General features: G+C 38.6%; 1 protein-coding gene across 1 annotated transcript in view; it reads left to right on the top strand.

Moving 5' to 3' along the window:
• Window positions 1-23,800, top strand: part of LOC132385552 (glia maturation factor gamma-like) — a 33,632-nt gene that overhangs the window by 1,047 nt on the left and 8,785 nt on the right. The window contains exons 3-5 of the mRNA XM_059957709.1: window positions 7,444-7,493; window positions 7,838-7,887; window positions 11,486-11,568. Of these exons, the coding sequence (XP_059813692.1) occupies window positions 7,444-7,493; window positions 7,838-7,887; window positions 11,486-11,568 (183 nt within the window). The remainder of the gene's footprint in view (window positions 1-7,443; window positions 7,494-7,837; window positions 7,888-11,485; window positions 11,569-23,800) is intronic.

The following is a 23,800-nucleotide window of genomic DNA, read 5'->3' on the forward strand; positions in this document are numbered from 1 at the left end:
CTTTCCTGACTGATTTCCAAAATTAGATTTTGGATTTATTCATGGAGTGGATTAGACCAATGTTATTCCTAATTTTGCACGTAATGTACTTTGATATAAAATCAGATTAAATAAATAATCTTTTAAATATGCCCTAAAATAAACATTGTATCTGTTGTTCCCATTATTAAGAATCAAGTTTTGTACTAAATATCGGGGTTTATTTTCCACAAGTCATCTGTGGGTCCTTTGCTGTTTGCTACCTTCAGTATTTCACCACTCTGCTGTTTTTAAGTCCCACGAGCTCTTTATTCTCCATTCTTGCACCCAAATTTTGAGATTGTTGCTCTTCAATTCTGCCCTTTAGGACATTATCTAATTTAATTACTTGGTCATCAGGGTGTGCCCTTTAAATTCTGTCTCCTTGTTCATAACTTGGCTCCGGCCTGAGGGGTTGTCAATTTACCGAACAGCAGTATCAGGAAAGGACAAAGCCAATGGCATAGTTTCATAATATACTCATCGTGGTGCTAAGGCATGGCAGTAACATCTACTCTTGTTTTCCTGATCCGGAACATCTAATGGTTAAGTGCTGACTATTCTACTTACTGACAAAATTCTCGGCCATGATCCTGACTGCAGTTTGCATACCTACCAAAGGCAGATGTCAAGCCAACATTCGATGTATTTGTTGTTAGCCAACAAGAAGCTGCCTACCCTGGCATCTTTTACACTCTTCCCCAGATGTTCATAAGCCTAACCTGCTCAGCTACTACCAGTACATCACTTGCAGTACCAGAGGACCCAAACACATGCAGCCAATGCTACACGTCCATCAAGAATGGCTACCATTCCATTCCGTGATCACATTTGGGGAAATCAGATAATCTCACTATCCACTTCCAACCTGCATGTAGGCAGGGACTAAAGAGCTAGGCAGAAGAAGTAAGGACATCACAGAGGTAGTCACGGAAGGCAGAGAAGCAGTTATAGAACTGCTTTGAGATGGTGGGCTTTGACAGTTCAAAGACTCGTCAAAGAACCTGAGTGAATGTGCCACACGTATCACAGATTTTATTAAGGCACATGTGGATGAGTTTATCCCCACAAAATCATCAGTCTTCCTCAACCAGAAGCCCTGGATGAACCAAGAGATTTGCAATCTGCTGAGGGCTAGATCAGTGGTGTTTAGGACTGGTGATTGAGGAAAGTACAAGAAGTTCAGGTATGACTTCTGGAAGGTGATCTCACGTGCAAAATGACAATCCCAGACTAAACGGGAATAACAGAGCGGTGCTGGACAACTGCCCCTCTCAGATGAGCTCAATGCCTTTTATGTTTGCTTTGACCAATAGAACGTGGTGGGACCTTCACAAACCCCTATAGCCCTCAGGTATCCAATGATCTCAGTGAGTGAGGCCATCATGAGAACATACTTTAGAAGGGTGAAACCACGGAAAGCATTTGGCCCTGACATCGTACCTGGCTGAATACCGAAGACTGTTCTAATCAACTGGCTGGAGTATCTGACAGGCATTTTCAGCCTTTTGCTTTACCAGTCTGAGGTACCCACTTGCTTTAAGCAGGCAGCAATCATACTAGTGCCCATGAAAAACATGATAACCGGCCTCAGTGACATCGATTATCATGAAGAGCTTCGAGTGGTTGGTCATGAAGCATATCATCTGCTGTCTGAGGAGTGACCTACATCCATGTCAATTAGTCTATTGCCTCAAGGGGTCACCAGCAGATGCCATTCATTGGTTTTTCACTCAGCTCTGGAATACCTGGAGAATGAAGATGCATAAGCCATGATGCTCTTCATTAACTACAGTTTTGTATTAAACACGATTGTCCCATCAATTCATCACTGAACTCCAAGATTTGGGCCTCGGTACCTCCCTGTGCACTGGATCCTCAATTTCTGATTGGCAGACCCCAGTCAGGATAGATTCACAACAACTTCTCCACAGTCTGCATCAGCACAACAGGCTGTACTTAGCCCACTGCTCTACTTAAGTTATGATTTTGTGGTTAAGTGCCTTATATAGGTTTGCTGATGGCGCCATCATTGTTGGCTGAATCAAAGGTGGTGAAGAATTAGCACATAGGAGGCAGATTGAAAATCTGGTTAGCTGTGTCACAACAAAAACCTCTCACTCAACATCACTTAACACCCTCAGTCTCATTCACCAACACTCTGAATTGTTTCAACAACTTACAGATTCACTTTCAAGCACTCTTTATAACACATATAGTCAGTCTTACTTTTATTTGCAGTCAGTCCTGTCAGTTATGTATAGTTTTTGTAAAATTCTCAATACCGTAATTTCCGGACTATAAGCCACTACTTTTTTCCCACCCTTTGAACACTGCGGCCTATACTACGGTGCGGCTAATGCATGTTTTTTTTTCATGCCGCCAAAAACATTTTGCCTCGTAACAGTAGACCAATAAAATTGATGAGTAGTTCACAGAGGTCCAATGAAATTGTACGATAAATCAAGCGCACTTTCACAATTAAATTATTGTAAATCAGTCATTTGTACTCACCCTCATCAACATGGAAAACACTCGAAGAAAAGCATATGATGCAGCTTTTAAGTTAAAGGCGATCAATCTGGTGGTTGAAGAAGGAAATCGAGCTGGTGCACATAATCTTGGCATAAATGAATCGATGGTGAGACGGTGGAGACGCCAGCGTGAAGAACTGAGTCAATGCAAAAAGACGACAAAAGCTTTCAGAGGTAATCATAGCAGATGGCCCGAACTTGAAAACTTCCTTGAAGACTGGGTTAACACACAGAGAGCAGGCAGCCGCAATGTTTCCACCGTGCAGATCAGACTGAAGGCTAAAGCAATCGCCACCAAAATGAAAATTGAAGATTTTAGAGGTGGGCCATCGTGGTGTTTTAGATTTATGAGACGAAAAGGCCTGTCCGTCAGGGTACGCACTACTCTGTGTCAGCAGCTCCCTCCCGACACCACGAGGAAAAACTTGCTAACTTCCGCGCATTCACTCAAACAAAGATAGCGGAGAATTCCATCGGGCCAGATGATATCATAAATATGGATGAAGTACCTTTGACGTTTGACCTGCCTCTCACTCGGACTGTTAATAAAAAAGGTGACTCGTCCATTACACTGAAAACAAGTGGCCATGAGAAAACGCATTTTACTTGTGTTCTGAGCTGCACAGCATCCGGACTAAAGCTTCCACTGATGGTGATTTTTTAAGCGGCTGACAATGAAAGTTCAGTGAAAGTTGCCATCAAGAGTACAAACTCAATTCCAGCTGTGATGCCTGGGGGCACCACGAAGTATTTGCAGCCACTGGACATCAGCGTGAACCGGGCATTTAAAGTGGCGCTGCGCGTTGAGTGGGAGGCTTGGATGACGAGCGGCGAGAAATCCTTTACCAAAACAGGACGCATGCGAAGAGCATCTTTAACTCAAGTCTGCCAGTGGATCCTAAATGCGTGGAGCCGTGTCACAACTTCCACCATCACCAGCGGGTTTCGAAAGGCTGGACTGCTGCATGATGAAGAGGACCGCGTGCGCTCAAGTGAGAGCGACAACGAAGAGACTGAAGTGAGTAACGAGATCCTGAGGTGTTATTCAATTCGGACTGAAGGACTTTGATGGTTTTAGTGCGCAGGAGGAAGATGAAGAAGGCGATCAATAACTTTTCCTGGTAGGCTGCAGTATATATATATTTTTTTACCAGTCATTAGGAGATATTGGAATGTTGTTCGTGCACTGTTCAGTAAAAAAGTATACGCAACGTAGTTTGTGTGTTACCGATACGTATGTATATTTAAAAGTAGTTGTGTTACAGGCACTGTTCGAAAAAAAGCATTTGCAATACATATTTGTTTATGTTACCATACGGATTTAATTAAAAGTTAAAAAATCCTCACGTGTAATATCTTTCTGTGTAAATATCTCATATTACAACGTGGGACACCTGCGGCTTAAAATCCGGTGCGGCTTGTACAAGTACAAAATTGATTTTCTTTCTAAAATTAGAGCGTGCAGCTTTTAATCAGGTGCGCTCTGTAGTCCGGAATCTACGGTAGTTTCATTTATTATTAGAGAATGTATGCAATATACAACCTGAAATTCTTACTCTCTGCAGATATCCTCGAAACAGGAAAAACCCAAAGAATGAATGACAGAAAAAAGTCTCCAAAGCCCCCAGCCCCCTCCTAAGCACAGGCAGTATCAACACTTCCCTCCCCCCACACACACACACACTTACTCTAGCATAAAGCATCAACATTCCCACCACCGATTATGCAAGCAACAGCAAAGCCTTCAAAGAGAGACCATGGTCTACAGTACATCAAAAATGAACTTTTCTCCAACATTTCGACTTCCCACAGGCATTCTTTCTCACTAAGAGACAAATATTGCTCTTTCCACAGCGACAAAGGAGACAATAGTTGCTATTTTGCTGCTACAGTCAGTCTGAAGCGTTGCTTATTATTTCAAGTTCTCCAACTCGAGGATCACCAAATTACCCAGTACAGAAGCCTCCAACAGCCACCCATGCTGTCCTCAATGTTTCAGCTCCCACTTCACTTCAGTACACAACACCAGCAAGAGTTTGTGTCCACTGGGCCGTGCAGGCCCCCAAGTCGCCCAACTTTGGTCCGAACTTGGATATACTGAAACACAGCCAATTGGCAAGCTCCAAGAACAGGAATGTGCCGTCATGCAGATTGGCAATTTTTGAGTGCATTTCTCCCATGTAAATACTTGTAAGGAAATTAATTGTAAGGTAGTATATAATAATATACATACTTTGATAATAAGTTTATTTTGAACTTTGTACTTTTGATTCAAAGTCTCAATCCGACTCCCTTGTCCTCTTGTCCCTCCCCACTGATACTTATCGCTCACTTATACTCTGTCCTGGTACTTACCCCTGCCAGTGGGATAAGTGCTACACCTGCCCTAACATCCTCCCACAACAGCATTCAGACTCCAGTTCTTCAGATGAGCTGCCATTTCACCTGTGAGTCTGTTGGCATCATCTGCTGTGTCTGGTAATCCCAGTGCATCCTTCTCTCCAAGAGAGAGACCCAATATACTGTAGATTGGGGGAATCACTTCGTCAAGGCAGTATTTCCTGGGGAACATCCATTTTAATTCTACTTCCCATCTTCTAATGTGTTGCTCTATGTCCTCTCCTACTGCCACAATGGTTGGATGAGCTATTACTGTCAGTTTGGCTAAGCAACATCTCATATTCCATCTGGGTAGCTTCCAACCTGATGGCATATACATCGATTTCTCAAACTTCTGGTAATTCCTCCCCTCTTCCCTTCTCTCTTTTTCATTCCCCATTCTGGTTCCCCTCTTACCCCTTCTCCTCCTTAACCTGCCCATCACCTCCCTCTAGTGCCCCTCCTCCAATGGTCCACTCTCCTTTCCCATCATATTCCTCCTTCTTAAGGCCTTTACCTCTTCCATCTATTATCTCCCAGTTTCTCATTTCATTCCCCTACCCCCACCTGCTGACCTTCCCCTCACCTGGTTTCACCTATCAGTTTGTACTCCATCGCTGACCCCCACCTTATTCTTGCTTCTCCCCCCTTCCTTTCTAATTTGGATGAAAGGTCTTGGCCTGAAAAATCAACTGTTTATTCCTCTCTGTAGGTGCTGCCTGACCTGCTGAGTTCCTCCAGCATTTTGTGTGTGTGGCTTTGAATTCCAGCATCTGTGAAATTTCTTGTATTTACCTTTGGTTATTTGCACAAAGTTCAGCTTATGTGGTTATATTTGCATCAAGCCTCAATTATTACAAAAATGAGAAAGCACTGGAGAAATTCTTCAAGCCAATACCTAGAAGTAGCTACTTTTTTTGTCCCCTTCCCAAGCAATGCTGTAATATTTAGCAAGTTCTATGTTTTTTTAAGATTTTAACAGTTTTTAGAATTTTATATATTATTGCCAAAACTTTTTAAGCAGGCAATTGGAGTTGCAATTTTTCTGTGGAGCTTCGAACCCAACTGAAAATTATGAAATACTCAACTATTTTCAGTAGCAGGCTATGAAATGATATATAATCAAAAGATGTGTACCTATCATTAAGCTTTTTTATTCATCAGCTGACTGTGGCAAGTCCAGCATCCTGACTTTCAAGGCTAATGTGCAGTCTGCTGAAATGGCAATTCAACAGTGAGCATGATGAAAGATGGTATTGTACAAAGGAAATTCATTCAATGCTGTTTGTTATTCAGAGTTGGCTCCAGATTCTTCATCTAATGAAGAGATGGGTCTTTCAGATATGCAGACTGTGTAGTGCAGACATGTGCTGTATCAGAGCATATTTCTGAATAATATTGGTGGGCTTTACTTCATATTTCTTCAAGTGGGAATTGTTATTTTCCATTGAGCATGCTTCAGGAATGGTGAACACCACAAAATACAGCATGTAAACATCAGGGCATCTTAATAAGAATAGCAAATGTTTCTACATCTGTACTGCAAAACGCCCATAGCGAAATAAAACTCATAAAACATAAAATGGAAATCTGGCCCTGCAATGAACATTTTCAGTACTCAAAGCAGACAATGACCCTATTGTTTGAAAAATGTAAACTTGGGAAAAAGTTAGTTACCACACTTATTTTGTGCGCTACTACGGATATTTTGTACGCATCTTCAGTCCCTATGTCCAGAATGACTTTGTATCCTAGTTGCAGGTAATGGAAGATGCTGTGCAATAGCATGCTGAGTTTCATTTGACCTGGGGTGCTTATTGCAATCTACCATACAAGTGAGGTCTTGTCTCAATGCCTTTGAGGTCCAGGACAATTAGAATGCAGGTTCTTCTGCATGGACTTGCCTTACGTACATTTTGTGGACACGTACACAGGCCTTGCTGTGCTGGCGGTATGAATGCACAACATAGGCTTCAGGTGCACTGGGCAGACATGGATGGGTATGGGGTAGGAAACATTGGACAAGCACATGCATCCACAAATACACCCTCGGTTCCATTCCTTTCCTTTGTGAGACCTCTGTTCCTATTCTTCATCTGCAAGGCCTCAGAATAAGGTCAGCACTTGCCCTCCTTAGGGCTGCTCCTCAATTACTAGTTATTCTTCACTCCCTGGGTCCCGGTAATAATTTAGCTGCGAGCTTGCTCAAACTCCAGTACGCTTCAGAAGAGCCTTCAGCTGTCTGCATGGTCAGAAGATCCTGGTCACACTATGCCTTGCAGGGGAGTTGGGGAGTGAGATTCATTCTTCGAAAACAGAACATCTCACGGATCACCACCATCACATTTTAATCACAAATAACTCAGCTGCTAATTAAACAAATATTATCTTTTGTCACTGAAGAAGCAGTTATCTGTAAACTTAATGGAGCAGTAGTTTACATTTGTATTGCTTTTGTGGTGAACATTGACTTTCAGAGAAAAAACTTCTAACTTGATGCTTCTTGTTACAGTGAAGATTGATCAGGAACAACATATGGTGATACTGGATGAAGAGTATGAGGTTAGTTCCTTTCAAAATTTCCCAGTCTGTATTTGTTTAAATTTAAACTTCAAACATGAGGGACAAGAGGTGGGAACATGAAAAATTTGCTTGTGTGCTGCCTATTGATTATTTTTATTCATGCAGAATGTGGTTTTTGTGAATTTATCTGATTAAAGAAGATGAAAGGAAGATGGGTACTGTGACTAAGGCTGAATCTGAGTCTGAACATATCTATCTTTAATCGAGAAGAGAGAAATTTTTTAATTATGTGCATATAAGAGTCTAAGCTGAAACAATGTTGCAGTGGAATAACATTGCAGGTTTGGGGTATTATGTAACTTAAATATTGTGTATTAATTTAGGATATTTCCCCAGAAGAACTTCGGAATGAACTCCCTGAACATCAACCTAGATATCCTTTGCATATGCTGGAAATTGGAAATAAACAAAGGAAATGCTGCAAAAGCTGAACAGTTTGGGGAACATATAGAAGAGACCAGTGGTGGTACTGAGGAACATGCCTGGAGGAATGCAAGTGTAATCCAAAATATCAGAAAGGGAACTGAGTGTTGGAAATGTGAAAGACAAGATTTCCTGAAATTGTTGAATTCAGTGAGCTTTGAAGCTAGAACATGTCAGTTTTAATGATGAGGTTTTGTCCCTTAAACTTTGTTCCACTTTTCACATCAGTGCTTCTGGATAGACATTTTCCTTGTGTTTTTTTTCTTTTACCCCATTGCTGTGACAGGTTCTCAACAGTACCTACTTCATTTCCCTCACTCTACACTCACCACCTATCCTCCCAACCAGGAAAAGGATGGTATTTCCCTTACGTTAGACTTCTAAAACCATCACAGAACACGTATTTACATCTGCCCTCTTCTCCTTTGATCTCTTCATTCACACCCCTTCCAGATGTACTTACCCCACCCTCTCAGCATTACCACTGATGTAAATTCAAAATCTGCTGGGGTCTGCTTCCTTTTGTTCTCTCTGTCACTTTCTCTGCAATTAAAATTTCACTGTTCTGATAGAAGGAACATTAATCTGAGATGTTAACTCTGTTACTCTCTCAACAGATATTACCTGACCTAGCAACTATTTGTAGAATTTTCTGTGTTGATTCTCATGAACGTTGCTTTTTGTTTTGTGAGAAGCCATATTGATAACACTTTTTCTACGTCAATGCACAGAACAGTTGGAATTCAAAAATGATAATTTGGCATACTAAGAAATTTAGACTTGAAGCTGAGATATCTCTAAGAAGGTGTTTGCTGATATTTGTTACCATGTCAATATTGGATGATTTATTTTGTAAGTTTGTTTTAAATTGTGTCAGTATCACAAAATCCAAGGGAAACTGAGTCATATCATGCAGCAAAATTGGATTAAAGTTTTCATTTGATTCTTATTATAAATGGATAAACATAATTCTGCCATCTGTCCATTTTTTAGAACTGATTCATGTACTTGGTTCTTGGGGAAGAAGTTAGGTCTAGTGGTAACACAGAATCCAAAGGTGCACTATATACAGGTGAAAGGTGCAAGATTCTAAGCTTTCATTTATCCTACAATGCTGTTCCAGGTGACTGATTACTTTTGCTTGAGCCAGATACTCCCTTTCCAAACCAGAAATTTCAAGATACCAGCCTAAAATGATTTTCACTCTTAAGGGTATTGTCTGAGGATGATAAATTCAGCATTTTCCAAGGGTCTTTGGGGTCCTGAAGAATATGTATAAAGGTGCACTACATGAATAAGCAATTGAGACAGTACGCTTAAAGAACTGTGATAGCAAGTCTTTTGAGTGTCTAATTAAACATTTATCTTGTGGGAGTTGGAGAGAGCCTCTATAAAGATTATTTAACTAAATGCCGTAAAAGATCTAAGTCATTAAATTCAAAGGAATTTTTGGAACACTTTATTTTAAAGATGAATGAAAAGAAATGTTCCCCAGTTCCATCCATCTTGTTTGCTGAGTGGCACTAAGGGCAATCTGATGAAGTCCATTTGGGGACTTTCTCCGGATTACTATCCAAGACTGGCTAGACTTGCATGGGCCAAATTTAAGAATTATATACTCAATATTTTATTTTAGATACATATTGGGCTAAAAATAGCATTGACAGTTAGATTTACCAGTTAAATATAATAGTGTATTTAGATGAAACATAGAAAACCTACAGCACAATACAGGCCCTTTGGCCCACAAGTTGTGCCGAACATGTCCTTACCTGAGAAATTACCTAGGCTTACCCATAGCCCTCTATTTTTCTGAGCTCCATATACCTGTCTAGGAGTCTCTTAAAAGACCCTATCATATCTGTCTCCATCACCGTTGCTGGTAGCCCATTCCACACACTTGCCACTCTCTGCGTAAAAAAAAACTTACCCCTGATATCTCCTGTGTACCTATTTCCAAGCACCTTAAAACTGTGCCTTCTCATACTAGCCACTTCAGCCCTGGGAAAAAGCTTCTGACTATCCACATGATCAATGCCTCTCATCATTTTATACACCTCTATTCGGTCACCTGTTACCCTCTGCCGCTCCAAGGAAAAAAAAGCCTGAGTTCACTCAACCTATTCTCATAAGGCATGCTCCCCAATCCAGGCAACATCCTTGTAAATCTCCTCTGCACCCTTTCTATGGTTTCCACACCCTTCTTACAGTGAGGCAACCAGAACTGAGCACAGTACTCCAAGTGGGGTCTGACCAGGGTCCTATATAGCTGCAACATTACCTCTCAGTTCCTAAACACAATTCCACAATTGATGAAGGCCAATGCACTGTGTGCCTTCTTAACCACAGAGTCAACCTGCACAGCAGCTTTGAGTGTCCTATGGACTCGGACCCCAAGATTCCTCTGATCCTCCACACTGCCAAGAGTCTTACCATTAATACTATATGTCATATTTGACCTACCAAAATGAACCACCTCACACCTATCTGGGTTGAACTCCATCTGCCACTTCTCAGCCCAGTTTTGCATCCCATCAATGTCCTACTGTAACCTCTGACAGCCTTCCACACTATCCACAACACCCCCAATCTTTGTGTCATCAGCAAACTTACTAACCCATCCCTCCATTTCCTCATCCAGGTCTTTTATAAAAATCACGAAGAGAAGGGGTCCCAGAACAGATCCCTGTAGCACACCATTGGTGACTGACTTCCATGCAGAATATGACCTGTCTACAAACCACTCTTTGCCTTCTATGGGCAAGCCAGTTCTGGATCCACAAAGCAATTTCCCCTTGGCTCCCATGCCTCCTTACTTTCTCAATAAGCCTTACATGGGGTACCTTGTCAAATGCCTTGCTGAAATCCATATAGACTACATCTGCTCTACCTTCATCAATGTGTTTAGTCACATCCTCAAAAAATTCAATCAGGCTCATAAGGCATGACCTGCCTTTCACAAAGCCATGCTGACTATTCCTAATATTATGCCTCTCCAAATATTCATTAATCCTGCTTCTCAGGATCTTCATCAACTTACCAACCACTGAAGTAAGAGTCACTGGCCTATAATTTCCTGGGCTATCTCTACTCCCCTTCTTGAATAATGTAACAACATCCACAACCCTCCAATCCTCTGGAACCTCTCCCGTCCCCATTGATAATGCAAAGATCATCGCCAGAGGCTCAGCAATCTCCTCCCTTGCCTCCCACAGTAGCCTGGGGTACATCTTGTCCGGTCCCAGTGACTGAAATTAAAAGATTTGGAATATTTAACTATTGTCATTTGAATTTCTATGAATTCATATGCAGAAGTTGCTGAACTAAATCAACAAAAAGTATGTGCAAATATTTTTCTTTGGATAAATTTGATGATTGTTATTTGGTATTTGTTGTAAAATCCACTTTCCACAAGATTTTTTGTAATTACAAATTCCAAGGGTAAGGAAGGCCAGTTGGCCCATTTTAAAATAGAATGATTCATTATCATAAATTCCTTCCTTTGTAGGTGACCGGTTTTTAAAATAGTAATTTTCTTAACTTAGTACGTTTGTAGTTTATAGCTACAGATATACACACAGTGATGGAAGGATTTCCTATCCACTCTGCTTTATTTTCTTCAGTCCTTGCGGTAAGTGGCCAATTTCCAAAGCTTGCTTTCATCTTTGTCAACACATCAATTTTTTGATTCACTGTGGTTTTGTTTTTCTGCTTCATTTTCCTTTAAATGCTTTTATGAAGTGATTTTCTTGTATATTCTAGATGTACTGATTTTACTCTAATCAAAATAATACTTATTAAGATTCCTGTATTCTGAAGTAATGCTTATTGGAAGTGTAACGAGTAGAAACATGCAGTGCCTATAAAAAAAAATTACCCTCCCCCCCCCCCCTCCCACTTTGGAAGTTTTCATGTTTTATTGTTTTACTGGATTTTGTTGGATTTAATTTGCTATTTTGACACTGATCAACAGATTAAAAAAAACACTTTCTTGTCAAAGTGAAAACAAATTTCTACAAATTCGTCTAAACTTTTCACAATTATTAAACATAAACTAATTCATTGCTTAATTACCCCTTTCAAGTCAATATTTAGTAGGTGCACCTTTGGCAGCAATTATAGCCCTGAGTCTGTGTAGATAGGTCTCTTATCAGCTTAGCACATCTGGACTCTGCAGTTTTTCACCATTCTTTACAAAACTGCTCAAGCTCTATCACAGTGGTCACCAACCTTTTTAAGCCCAAGATCCCCTACCTCGGCCTTAGTGAAAGGCAAGATTGACTTACTAAATCGTTTAGAGAGAAAACAGCTCAGATTGTACTTCCAACTTGAAGCCCTTTATTTGGGCTAATTTTATTTTAATGACATAAAACATTTTTGTCAAACTTTCAAATTAATTCAAACAAAAAAACACTGTAACTAGCATATCGAACAGGCCATAGCAGCATCGAGCTCATCCAATAACGCCTTGAATAAGCAGTGCTGAAGCGCTTTTGCTCGAATCAAGTCTTATCAGTTTGACCACGAGTGTCAATACATGAGAAAAGTCCACGGCCTTCCCAGCCAAGGCTTGCTGATGAATCACACAGTGATAATCCAGGAAGTTGGGAAAATAAGGGTCATTGTGGCACAGTGCTATAAAACCAACGCGCACACCGCGCATTGCTGGGGCCCCATCCGTAGTAATTGCCACCAGTTTATGAATTTTCACGGATGTTTTTTAAAAACTCATTGTAAATATCCTCACCTCTCATTCTCTCCTTTAAGTGCAAAAGAGAGAGGAAGTCCTCCTTTGTTGTAAAATCCTGGAAAGCCATCCTGACAAATACAACAAAGTAAGCTGTTTGCATTACATTCAGGGATTCATCGAACTGTTGTGAAAAATATTCATAGTGACAAGTCCTTTAACACTTGTCGATCCACGTCCTCTGAGCAGCATGTTTGCTGGGCCTTCGACCCCGATTTCAGCTCCTCAGCTTTCCTGGTATTGGTGAACTGTTACTGAGACACTAGTATGAGTTTCAGGGGTACACAAGCTAATGACACCACTGTTTTTATTTCCCATTTCTTTTACATTTGGGGAACGTTGGAATTTAAAGGGGACAAGTGTTGTAATGTGAGCATTATAAATATAAATTAATGCCAATCAGGATTATGGTAATATAGCAATACTCCCAGTACGGAAACTTTGTGAAGTGTGATTGTTTCCGGAGTTGCAGGGTTTTCCTTCTGGTCTTTTCTGCCCGGTGCGCATTAGTGAAAACCTCTGTAGGCGAATATCGTTTTACCGACTTAAAGTTGTTCCTTTTGGGCATGAAGTTGTCAAGTGGTCCTTTTTCAAAGTAGAAGTTACTATATATATATCAAAAGGTTTATCAGGCATAATGTATTTGTGTATTTATTTTTTATTTTTTTCTGGGATCTACTGGGAAAGTTTCAAAGATCGACCGGTCGATCATGATTGACTGGTTGGCGACCACTACTCTATCAGATTGACTGGGGATTGTGAGTAAACAGCCCTTTTCAAGTCCAGCCACAAATTCTCAATTGGATTGACTTGGCCACTCCAGGACATTAACTTTGTTTTTAAGCCATTCTTGTGTAGCTTTGGCTTTATGCTTGGGGTCATTATCTTGCTGAAAAACAAATCTCCTCCCAAGTTCTTTTGCAGACTGCGTCAGGATTTCCTCCAGGATTTCTCTGGTTTTGCTGCATACATTTTACCCTCTACCTTTACAAGTCTTCCGGGGCCTGCTGCAGTGAAGCATCCCCACAGCATGACGCATCCACCACCATGCTTCACTGTAGGAATGGTGTGTTTATGATGATGTGCAATGCCAAACATGGCGTTTAGTCTGAAGGCTAAAAAGCTCAATTTTAGTTTCATCAGACCATAGAACCTTCTTTCAGCTGACTTCAGTCTCCCACATGCCTTCTGGTGAACTCTCGCCGAGATTTCACCTGAGTTTCTTTCAACAGTGACTTTCTGTTTGCCACTATCCCATAAAGCTGTGACTGGTGAAGCACTCAGTCAACAGCTGTGGTATGCGCTATCTCTACCAACTTGGCCACTGAAGCTTGTAACTCCTCCAGAGTTGCCATAGGTCACTAGTCCCCTTCTTGCAAGGGTTACTCAGTGAGGACGGCCTGCTCCGGGCAGATTTACAGCTGTGCCATATTCTTTCCATTTCTTGATGATTAACTTTACTGTACTCCAAGGGATATTCGGTGACTTGGAAACTTTCTTGTATCCATCCCCTGAATTGTGCTTTTCACTAACCTTTTCGTGGAGTTGCTTGGAGCGTTCTTTTGTCATCATGATGTAGTTTTTGCCCAAATACTGACAGTTGGACCATCCAGATTTCAGGTGTATTTTTACATCAATCAATTGAAACACTTTGACTGCACATTAGTTATCTCCATTTAACTAATTATATGACTTCTAAAACCAGATGTCTCCACCGGTGATGATTTGGTGTATCATGTTAAAGGGGGTGAATACTTGTGCAATCAATTACTTTGTGATTTATATTTGTAATTAATTTAGATCACTTTGTAGAGATCTATTTTCATTTTGACACAAGGGTCTTTTTCTGTTGATCAGTGTCATAAAACCAAATTAAGTGCACTGTAATTCAGTATTATAAAACATGAACACTTCCAAGGGGGTGAATACTTTTCACAGTCACTGTTGAATCGGAATGTCTCTTGATCCTGCTTGAGCTTTCAAAGGATCATAAATTTCCAAACTAAAACTATCATACTATCATTATTGGTTTAACTTGTTTAAGACAATTTGACCATGTTAAATTGCCTTCATATTTTGAATTTTGAAGGTTTATGTTCTGTGGTTAATAAAATAACTTGCAATTAATTGCAAGTAAAGTAATAATTATTTAGTATTTAAGACAAAGCAGCTTCACAGTGTCCATCTCTTGTCCTCCCCTCTATGGAAGATACTTGGATTTGGAGTGGGAGCTCTGCAGTTTATGAAATCAGTTTCAAACTTTGTAAATACGAAGCTGTTAATTTGTATGTGTGATTCTAGTGTTTATCTTGGCGAACAGAACAAACTTTAAAAAAAATATTTTTGCAACTTCTAGAATTCAGAAACATAGTGGAATGTATCTGAACTGTACTTTTCAATGACCCACACTGGACCATTAACATAAATTTTCTCAATTCCCTCATATCCTTTTAAACCAGAGCCAAGGCACTTTTAATCCACTCTTCTGACAAATGGAATATTTTTATCTATATAAGAAGAAAGAGGAAGGGTCTATGAGCCAGTTTCATCATTTAATATAATTAATGGCAGATTTTATTTTTCCCTTCAACCACTTCTTTCTTTATAAACTTTATATCCTATGAATCATATGATATCCATAATGCCAATAGTAGTTTTTGAAATAACAATATCCACATGGTATTCCAACCCTAAATGGAAAACTTGCCTAACCTCTGGAATCCACCATGTGAAACATTGTTAATCTCCAGGAAAGTTTGTGCTTCAGTGGAATTGCCTTATGTTATTCTAAATTCTTGGGAACATAGGCTTAGTCTACACAAGCTTTCCTGATAGCATAGTCCTTGATCTCAGGAATCAGTCTTGTATATATTCATTTAACCACCTTAGGCAAATTATAACCTTTCTTGGGTAAGGAAGTTCAGAGTGTTCCTATAATACTATTACCAAATTCCTAGATAATCAGAGTACTCTTCTCCCAATTTGTGTACCACAAAGGGTGATGTGATAATTAATTTTCTAATTTTTTTGCTCCACATTTTCTTCATTCACGTGCAAAGATTCCAATGCCTCTGAATACAATTATTCTTCACATTAAAGAAAAGTAATCTTCCTGCCAAAATAAATACTAACCTCCAAATGAATACATCTACATGTTCTTGCCCTTTGGCATGTTTCTTCATTGTCTCTTGCACAGGTTTTTGTTTTACTCCATGCAGTCTCCAACATATTATACCTGAATTAATGTAATTGATGTATTTTATTACAAGTTACACACCAAGCAACGATTCATGCAGTAGAGAATTATTTAATTTTTTGAATCTGCCAGCGAAGTTTTCAATAGAATAAATCCTCAATGTAAGTGAATATACTATCCTGTATCACTTGGGCTGCTGGGTGTCTCTCAGTTAACTCTCTTGTATCAAGGACAATCTATTATTTCACTGATTTATTACTTTATTCTGGTAACTTCCTTGGGTGTAGGCCACTGTTATGCAATCTCTTCATCAGTTAGGTCCACACCCGAGGAATTAATCTGGTCTACATACACTGTGCCAACTTCAAAGCAAGTGTATTCTTAACCATAAAAAGTGACTAAGACTGAATATGCAGTCACATGGCCCTCAGCAATACCCTTCTACTCTAACTATTTGCCAAAGATGCCATAACAGTTGCCTTAAATGTGTATTGTACCTGAATTTACCTTGTGATTCCTCCACACATCATTGGATGGGTACATGGAGGGGAAGGAGCTTAGTGTTTTATGATCTGAACTCAGACTATCAGAGAGAATGCTATGGTCAACATGGATCAATAGAGCCAAAGCGCCTTTTTCCCTGCTATATTACTCTGCTGTATGACCAACATTTGCTGTTTCTGAAAAGCAAATGTCTCCCTTTGGCCTCCCATTAGGACTGGAAAAGTGAGAAAAGACAGGGTGTTTTAAGGTGCAGTAGGGGAAAGGGGTGAATGAAGCAAAGGGAGTACTTGTGATACCAAGATTGGGAGGTGACATACCCTACTGATGCAGTCCAAGACAAGGTGATCAGTGTTAATCAGAGCTGGTCTATTTGAACAAATAAAAATAGGAGACAAATGAGAAAAAAATGTGAGAACTAGAAATGAAAATCATACCAGTTGTCAGAGTTCTAAAATAAAGTGCTAGAAATATTAATATCTGTGGCAACTGAAAAACAGAATTACGTTTCACCTAGATGACCTTGCATTACTGGCTAGTTCTGACACAAACAGGGAAGACAAGTTGTCTGAAATTTTTTAACTTCAGGACTATAGTGAGCCCAGATAGAAGATGATATTCTGTCCTCAAGCCAACGTTGGATTTTATTAGCGCAGTGCAGGGGGCCAAAGAGTACAAGTGGGAAGGAGAATTAAAGTGACAGGTAACCTGAAGCACAGTCACAGCAGCAGATTTTTCTTTTACCTTTGTAGTCTTGTCTTGATGTATTTCCGGCATTTTATTTTATTTCAGATTTCCAATTCAAATATTGTTAATTTCTCCCTTCTGCTCACTCATCTTTTTTTACTTGCATTACTCCAGACAGAGATTTTCATTAATAATGTACATCACCCTCTGAGATCACATCAGCAAAATGTGTCAGTGTCTGCCAGATCATAAACATCCACTTTGTGATCTTCTCTGCAATTTAAAACTTGATTTTCAGTTCTGATGTGAGGTCACTGACCAGAAACATTATCTTTATAAGATGATGAGAGGCATTGTTCATGTGGATAGCCAGAGGACTTTTACCAGGGCTGAAATGTCTAACATGAGGGGGCATATTTTTAAGGTGCTTGGAAGTAGATGGAAAGCAGATGTCAGGGATAAGTTTTTCACACAGAGAATGGTGGTGCAGGCAGATACAATAGGGTCATTTAAGAGACTCCTAGACAGGTATATGGAGCTTAGTAAAATAGAGGGCTGTGTGCTAGGGAAATTCTGGGCGGTTTCTATAGTCCGTTATGTGGTCGGCACAACATTGTGGACCGAAGGGCCTGTAATGTGCTGCAGATGTCTATGTTCTATGTTCTTTGTTGCTCTCCAATGTACAATTTAACCTTCTGAGTATCTTCAGTATTTAATGTATTCATTAGTTTTTCCATTGTTTAAAGAATCCTCTTGCCCATTGAATTACCTTTGCTCTATCACCTCAAAGATTCCTTGCTTCAGCTTTCAGAGAGATTGACACGTGGATGTTGAGCAGCTATTTTCTTTAAATGAAGAATTTTTCAATAAGGAATTAGCCAGTTGGAGTTAAATTAAGAAATGTCGTAAATATATTTTTTAGGGTTTCTCCAAAAAAGCTGAGATTGATCAGTCAATAAGCCTTTCAGGACTGAGATCCTTAGATTTCACTGAGGTTAGTAGAATTGGTCATGAATTTGGGTTTGAGTCTCAGAATCAACAATAACCTCATTTACTGTTGTAGCAGCATCTAATGCCCTTTGGCCTTGTGTTTGATTTTGACACAGTGTTCTTGCAACCATCTGCAGTGCCCATAAGTTTTTAATATCATATAGGTGTGATGCTTAGCAAGTGAATTAAAAATTTTCCTCCTTCTGAACCACAAGCTTATAATTTGTTTTTTAATGTGTGGATTTAACTACATGAAAATTAAGATAAGATCTTTTGTGGCCTCAATTATTTATCACAGCCACTTGTATATTACTGAAAGCTCTGAAAAACCAAATGCACTCATCTCTTGTGTCTTATCTATTCTAAAAGTGATAACACTAAACTCTAGATTTGGAAACATAATTTCCTTTCGGTAAATGATGTTAGCATTTTCTAAGCAAACTATTACTACGTTCCTGTTTATTTATTCCCCAAAAGTGTGTAGCATTGACTAAACAATTTGTTACCAACACTAACTTGGCCTTAATTTGGTGAGCACTTTTAAAAATAGTTTATGATCTTTGAGGTCAAGATGCTAATAAGTTCCAGGAATGTGTACCAGGCAGGGTACTAAAAATTTGTGCAGACCAACTGGCTGGATGGAGTGTTCAGGGACATCTTCAATATCTCACTGATGCAGCTGGAGATTCTTGCTTCCTTCAAAAGAACAGAAATCATTCCAATGCCCAAGAGGAGCAGGATGAGCTGCCGCAACAACTGTTGATGAAATGCTTTGAGAAGTTGGTCATGGCTAGGCTTAACTCCTGCCTGAACAAGGACCTGGACCTGCTGCAAATAGGCCACAAGAGGTCTACAGCAGACACAATGTCACTGGCTCTCCACTGCTTTGAACCACCTACTCAACAGCAATACCTACGTCAGGCTGAAGTTTATCGATTACAGCTTGGTGTTCAACACCATCATCCCCTCACTACTTATCAACAAGTTTCAAAATGGCCTTTGTATGTACCTCTGCAACTGGATCATCAACTTTCTCATTGTAAGACCACATTATGGATTAGTGAGGATAACATCTCATTGACACTCAGCTTGGGTGCACCTTAAGGATGTGTGCTTTGCCCACTGCTCTACTCTTTCTACACTCATGACTGTGTGGCTAGGCACAGCTCAAACTCAATCTGTAAATGTGATGATGACACCACTATTATTGGTAGAATCTCAGAAAGTGACAAGGAAGTGTTTGGAAATGAGATAGATTGGCTGATTGATGTCATAGCAACAACCTTGCACTCAATGGCAGCAAGACCAGGGAATTGATTGTGAATTTCAGGAAGGGAAAGTTGGGAGAACACACACCTGTCCTGCTTGAGGAGTGGAAAAGGTGAGCAGCCTCAAGTTCATTTGGTGCCAATATCTGAGGATCTATCTTGGGCCCAGCACACTTATGTCATCAATGGGAAGACACACCAATGGTTCTCCTTTGAATAGATTTTGTATGTAACCAAAGATTCTTGCAAATTTCTACAGATGTATGGTGGAGACTGCAAGAGGCTGCAGAGAGTTATAGATTCAGCTAGCTTTATCATAGGCACAACCCTCCACACCATCATGGGCATCTTCAAGAAGTGATGCCTCCAGAAGACACCATCTGGAATATGCCATCTTCTTGTTACCACCATGAGGTTGTAGGTACAGGAACCTGAAGACCGACACTCAATGATTCAGGAGCTTCCTCTCCACCATCAGATTTCTGGATAGTCCATGAACACTATCTTGTTATTCCTTTTTAATTTATTTTTGTAAATTATTTTTATATCTTACACTCTAGTACTGCTGCAAAATAAATTTCTCAATTGTTGTTAGTGATAATAAACCTGATTTTCAAACAATGATGATACATTTTAAAGTTGACATTGAATTAAGTGGAGACTCATTTCTGAATATTGATGCTCTTGGGTAATTTTTGTTCTTGTCCATTGAGTTGTTTTGTCTATTCCTAAGAAATGAATACCATACATTTAATATCCCTGCCAGTTTTGTGTTCCCTGTTCTGCCTCTTCAAAGGTTGTATGAAGGTGCCAGACATTGTAGATGCTGTAAATCTGGAGCAACACGCACAGGTTCTGAAGGAACTCAGCAGGTCAGGCAGCATCTTTGGAGGGAAATGGACAGTTAATGTTTCAGGTTGTGATCCTTCATCTGTCTTGACTGGTACAGTCGACTGTCAACCTCACTCTAAATATGCTGCCTGATCCACTAAATACTTCCAGCACCTTTGTGTGTTGCTGAAAGGGTGCATGCACGCTTTATTTGCTAACACAGATTTTTCACTTTCTTACACAGACCAGTTATACAAGTGAAAATCTTAACTGAAAATTAAGAATCTGCAAGACTGTTTCTTTGCTTTGTATACTTGGTAAATACAGAATCGCAGGTATATTGAGGAACAGTGACAATTAACATGTCAAAATTGAGCTTTAATTACAGAATAGACGTTTTGCCTGTAAAGTTCTGTAAGATTGTCAAATTTATATTTTAAACACAGCTCAAAGGAAATTGGAAAACCATGCAAGATGCTTATTTATATTCATAATCAGTTTAGTGCATAACGTCAGGTAATGTAAATAATGATACTTAGCATGCTTTCTTATCTATAATGTACATTGCAATAGTTTATGATTCTCAATTACTCAATTCATGATTCTGTATTCAGTGGTTGAAAATGCAGTGCGGCAGTTGACATCATTAGAAGATAAACTTTCTTTTGAGGCTTGAATAGGGGAACCTAGTTTCTGCTTGGTTGTCATACCCTATCATGGTCTTTAAGTATATATGATGGTCTTTAATTATATATCTTTCTTCATTTGGAAAAAAGTAATCACCCTGACACTACCAATACTTGGTCATAATTTTGTGTTATGGCCTAACATTATGGTAAGCTGAGTGAACTGTGAAAAAACAATTACACTCAAGAATACTGTATACTGTTCTTATTTAATGAAGAATATACTTTGGAGGTAGTTAAGATAGATTCACTTGATTTGGTTCCAGGGATGAGGGGTTTTCCTTGAAAGGCTGAGCAGATTAGGCCTCCTCATTGGAGTTCAGGAAATTGAGAAGAACATATGCTTAGAGAATGTTTTGTACAGTACAGAAATTTAACTGGGGAAGAATATCAGAATAAGGCGCGCGTGTGTGTGTGTGTGTGTGTCTGTTTGTGTTTGTGTTTTGCCACGCAGCTGTGGAAGTTGAATATATTACTAACGCTGAAGTTGAATCATTGGATCTTTTGATGGTCAAGGAAAGTGGCTTTTTGGACTGTAATCAGATTGTCTCACTGGGATTTGTGAGTCGAGTAGAGGTCAAACTTGGGTGAGCTTCAATCTCTTTGCATGATAAGCAGTTTTGGAGCTTTGTGACTTATTCTTTCTTTCTTTTTAAATCTTTTTATTTTTAAGCAAACATAAATGAAACATGAATACAAAGAGTTTGAGAGTACATAGTTAATAGTTTAAGTAGACATTCAAATATATAATAATCAATATATATAACCTCCCAAACTCATAGTATTTGTGAACAAAAGAAATAAAAAGAAAAAAAACAAAAAAAAGAAGAAAAAAAAACACTAACCAACATGGGCCATTGCATAATGTCAGATATATACAGTAGTGCCAATAACTCCGAACCTCCATCCAAATAATTAAGGATAATAAAAGTGAGGTTTAGGAAAAGACAATTTAACTCATAAGAAAATGTTGAATAAATGGTCTCCAAGTTTCTTCAAATTTAACTGAAGGATCAAAAACAACACTTCTAATTTTTTCAAAGCTCAAACAAGAGATAGTTTGAGAAAACCACTGAAATATAGTTGGAGGATTAATTTCTTTCCAATTCAATAAAATAGATCTTTTAGCCATTAATGTAACAAATGCAATCATACGTCGAGATGAGGAGGATGAACGACTATTATCTACCATTGGTAAACTGAAAATTGCAGTAATAGGATGCGGTTGCAAATTAATATTCAGAACTATTGAAATAATACTGAAAATATCTTTCCAATAATTTTGTAAACAAGGACAAGACCAAAACATATGGGTCAATGAAGCAACATCAGAATGACATCTGTCACAGATTGGATTAACATAAGAATAAAATCGAGCAAGTTTATCCTTAGGCATATGAGCTCTATGTACAATCTTAAATTGTATTAAGGCATGTTTAACACAAATAGAAGATGAATTGACTAATAGTAAAATTTTCTCCCACTGCTCAGTGGATATAAGACAATGAAGTTCTTTTTCCCATTCCTTCTTAATTTTTTCTGATACTTCTGGCTGTATTTTCATGATCATATTATAAATGACAGCTACTAAACCCTTTTGACAAGGATTCAGAGCTAAAATTCTTTCTGTAGTGTCCAATGGACATAGTTTTGGAAAAGACTGTAACTCATTGTACAAAAAATTTCTAATTTGCAAATATCTAAAAAAATGATTTTTAGGTAAATTATATTTATTAGATAACTGTTCAAAGGACATAAAGCTATCATCCAAAAACAAATCACGAAAACATGTTATACCTTTTGTTTTCCATAAAAGAAAAGCTTGATGCATAAAAGAGGGCCGGAAAAAAAGTTAGATATTATAGGGCTTGATAAAATGAACTTATTCAAACCAAAAAAGTATACGAAATTGAAACCAAATTCGCAATGTATATTTGACTATAGGATTAGTTATTTGTTTATTCAATTTAGATAAAGAAAAAGGAAGTGAAAATCCTAAAATTGAAAACAATGAAAAGTTTTGTACAGATTTACATTCCAAATTTACCCATTGTGGCAAGCAGCTATAGTCGATTCTTGTGTCCAAAATATTAAATATCGTATATTAACTGCCCAATAGTAAAATCTCAAGTTTGGCAAAGCCAAACCGCCCTCCTTCTTAGGCTTCTGTAAATATTTTTTGCCTAGTCTAGGATTTTTATTCTGCCACAGATAAGAAGATATTTTGGAGTCAATAATATCAAAAAAAAGATTTAGGAATAAAAATTGGTAAAGCTTGAAATAAATATAAGAATTTGGGTAATACCAGCATTAATTCGACCAACCAATGACAAAGATAATGGAGACCACCTAGTAACAAGTTGCTTAATTTGGTCAATTAAAGGTAAAAAATTAACTTTAAATAAATCTTTGTTTTTTAGTAATTTTAATACCCAAATAAGTAAAATAATCTGTAACAACTTTAAATGGTAAACTTTTATAAATTGGAACTTGCATATTTAATGGAAATAATTCTCTCTTATTAAAATTCAATTTATAACCAGAAAAGTTACTAAACTGAGCAAGCAAGGATGAAATAGCAGGAATAGATCTCTCAGGGTCGGATATGTATAGTAACAAATCATCAGCATATAATGATAACTTATACGTCCCCTCCCCATGAGTAATACCCAAAATATTAGGTGATTCACGAATGGCTATAGCCAAAGGTTCCAAAGCAATGTCAAATAGTAAAGTACTTAAAGGACAGCCTTGCCTTGTACCATGGAATAACTGAAAAAAAGGAGATCTTTAATTATTGGTAAAGATTGAAGCCAAGGGTTTATAGTATATTAATTTAATCCATGATATAAATTTTGAACTAAAATTAAAATGCTGCAACGTATTAAATAAATATGGCCATTCAACTCTATCAAATGCTTTTTCAGCATCTAAGGAAATGACACATTCTGGTATTT

This window comes from Hypanus sabinus, chromosome 2 (assembly GCF_030144855.1).
Source record: "Hypanus sabinus isolate sHypSab1 chromosome 2, sHypSab1.hap1, whole genome shotgun sequence".
Lineage (NCBI taxonomy): Eukaryota > Metazoa > Chordata > Chondrichthyes > Myliobatiformes > Dasyatidae > Hypanus > Hypanus sabinus.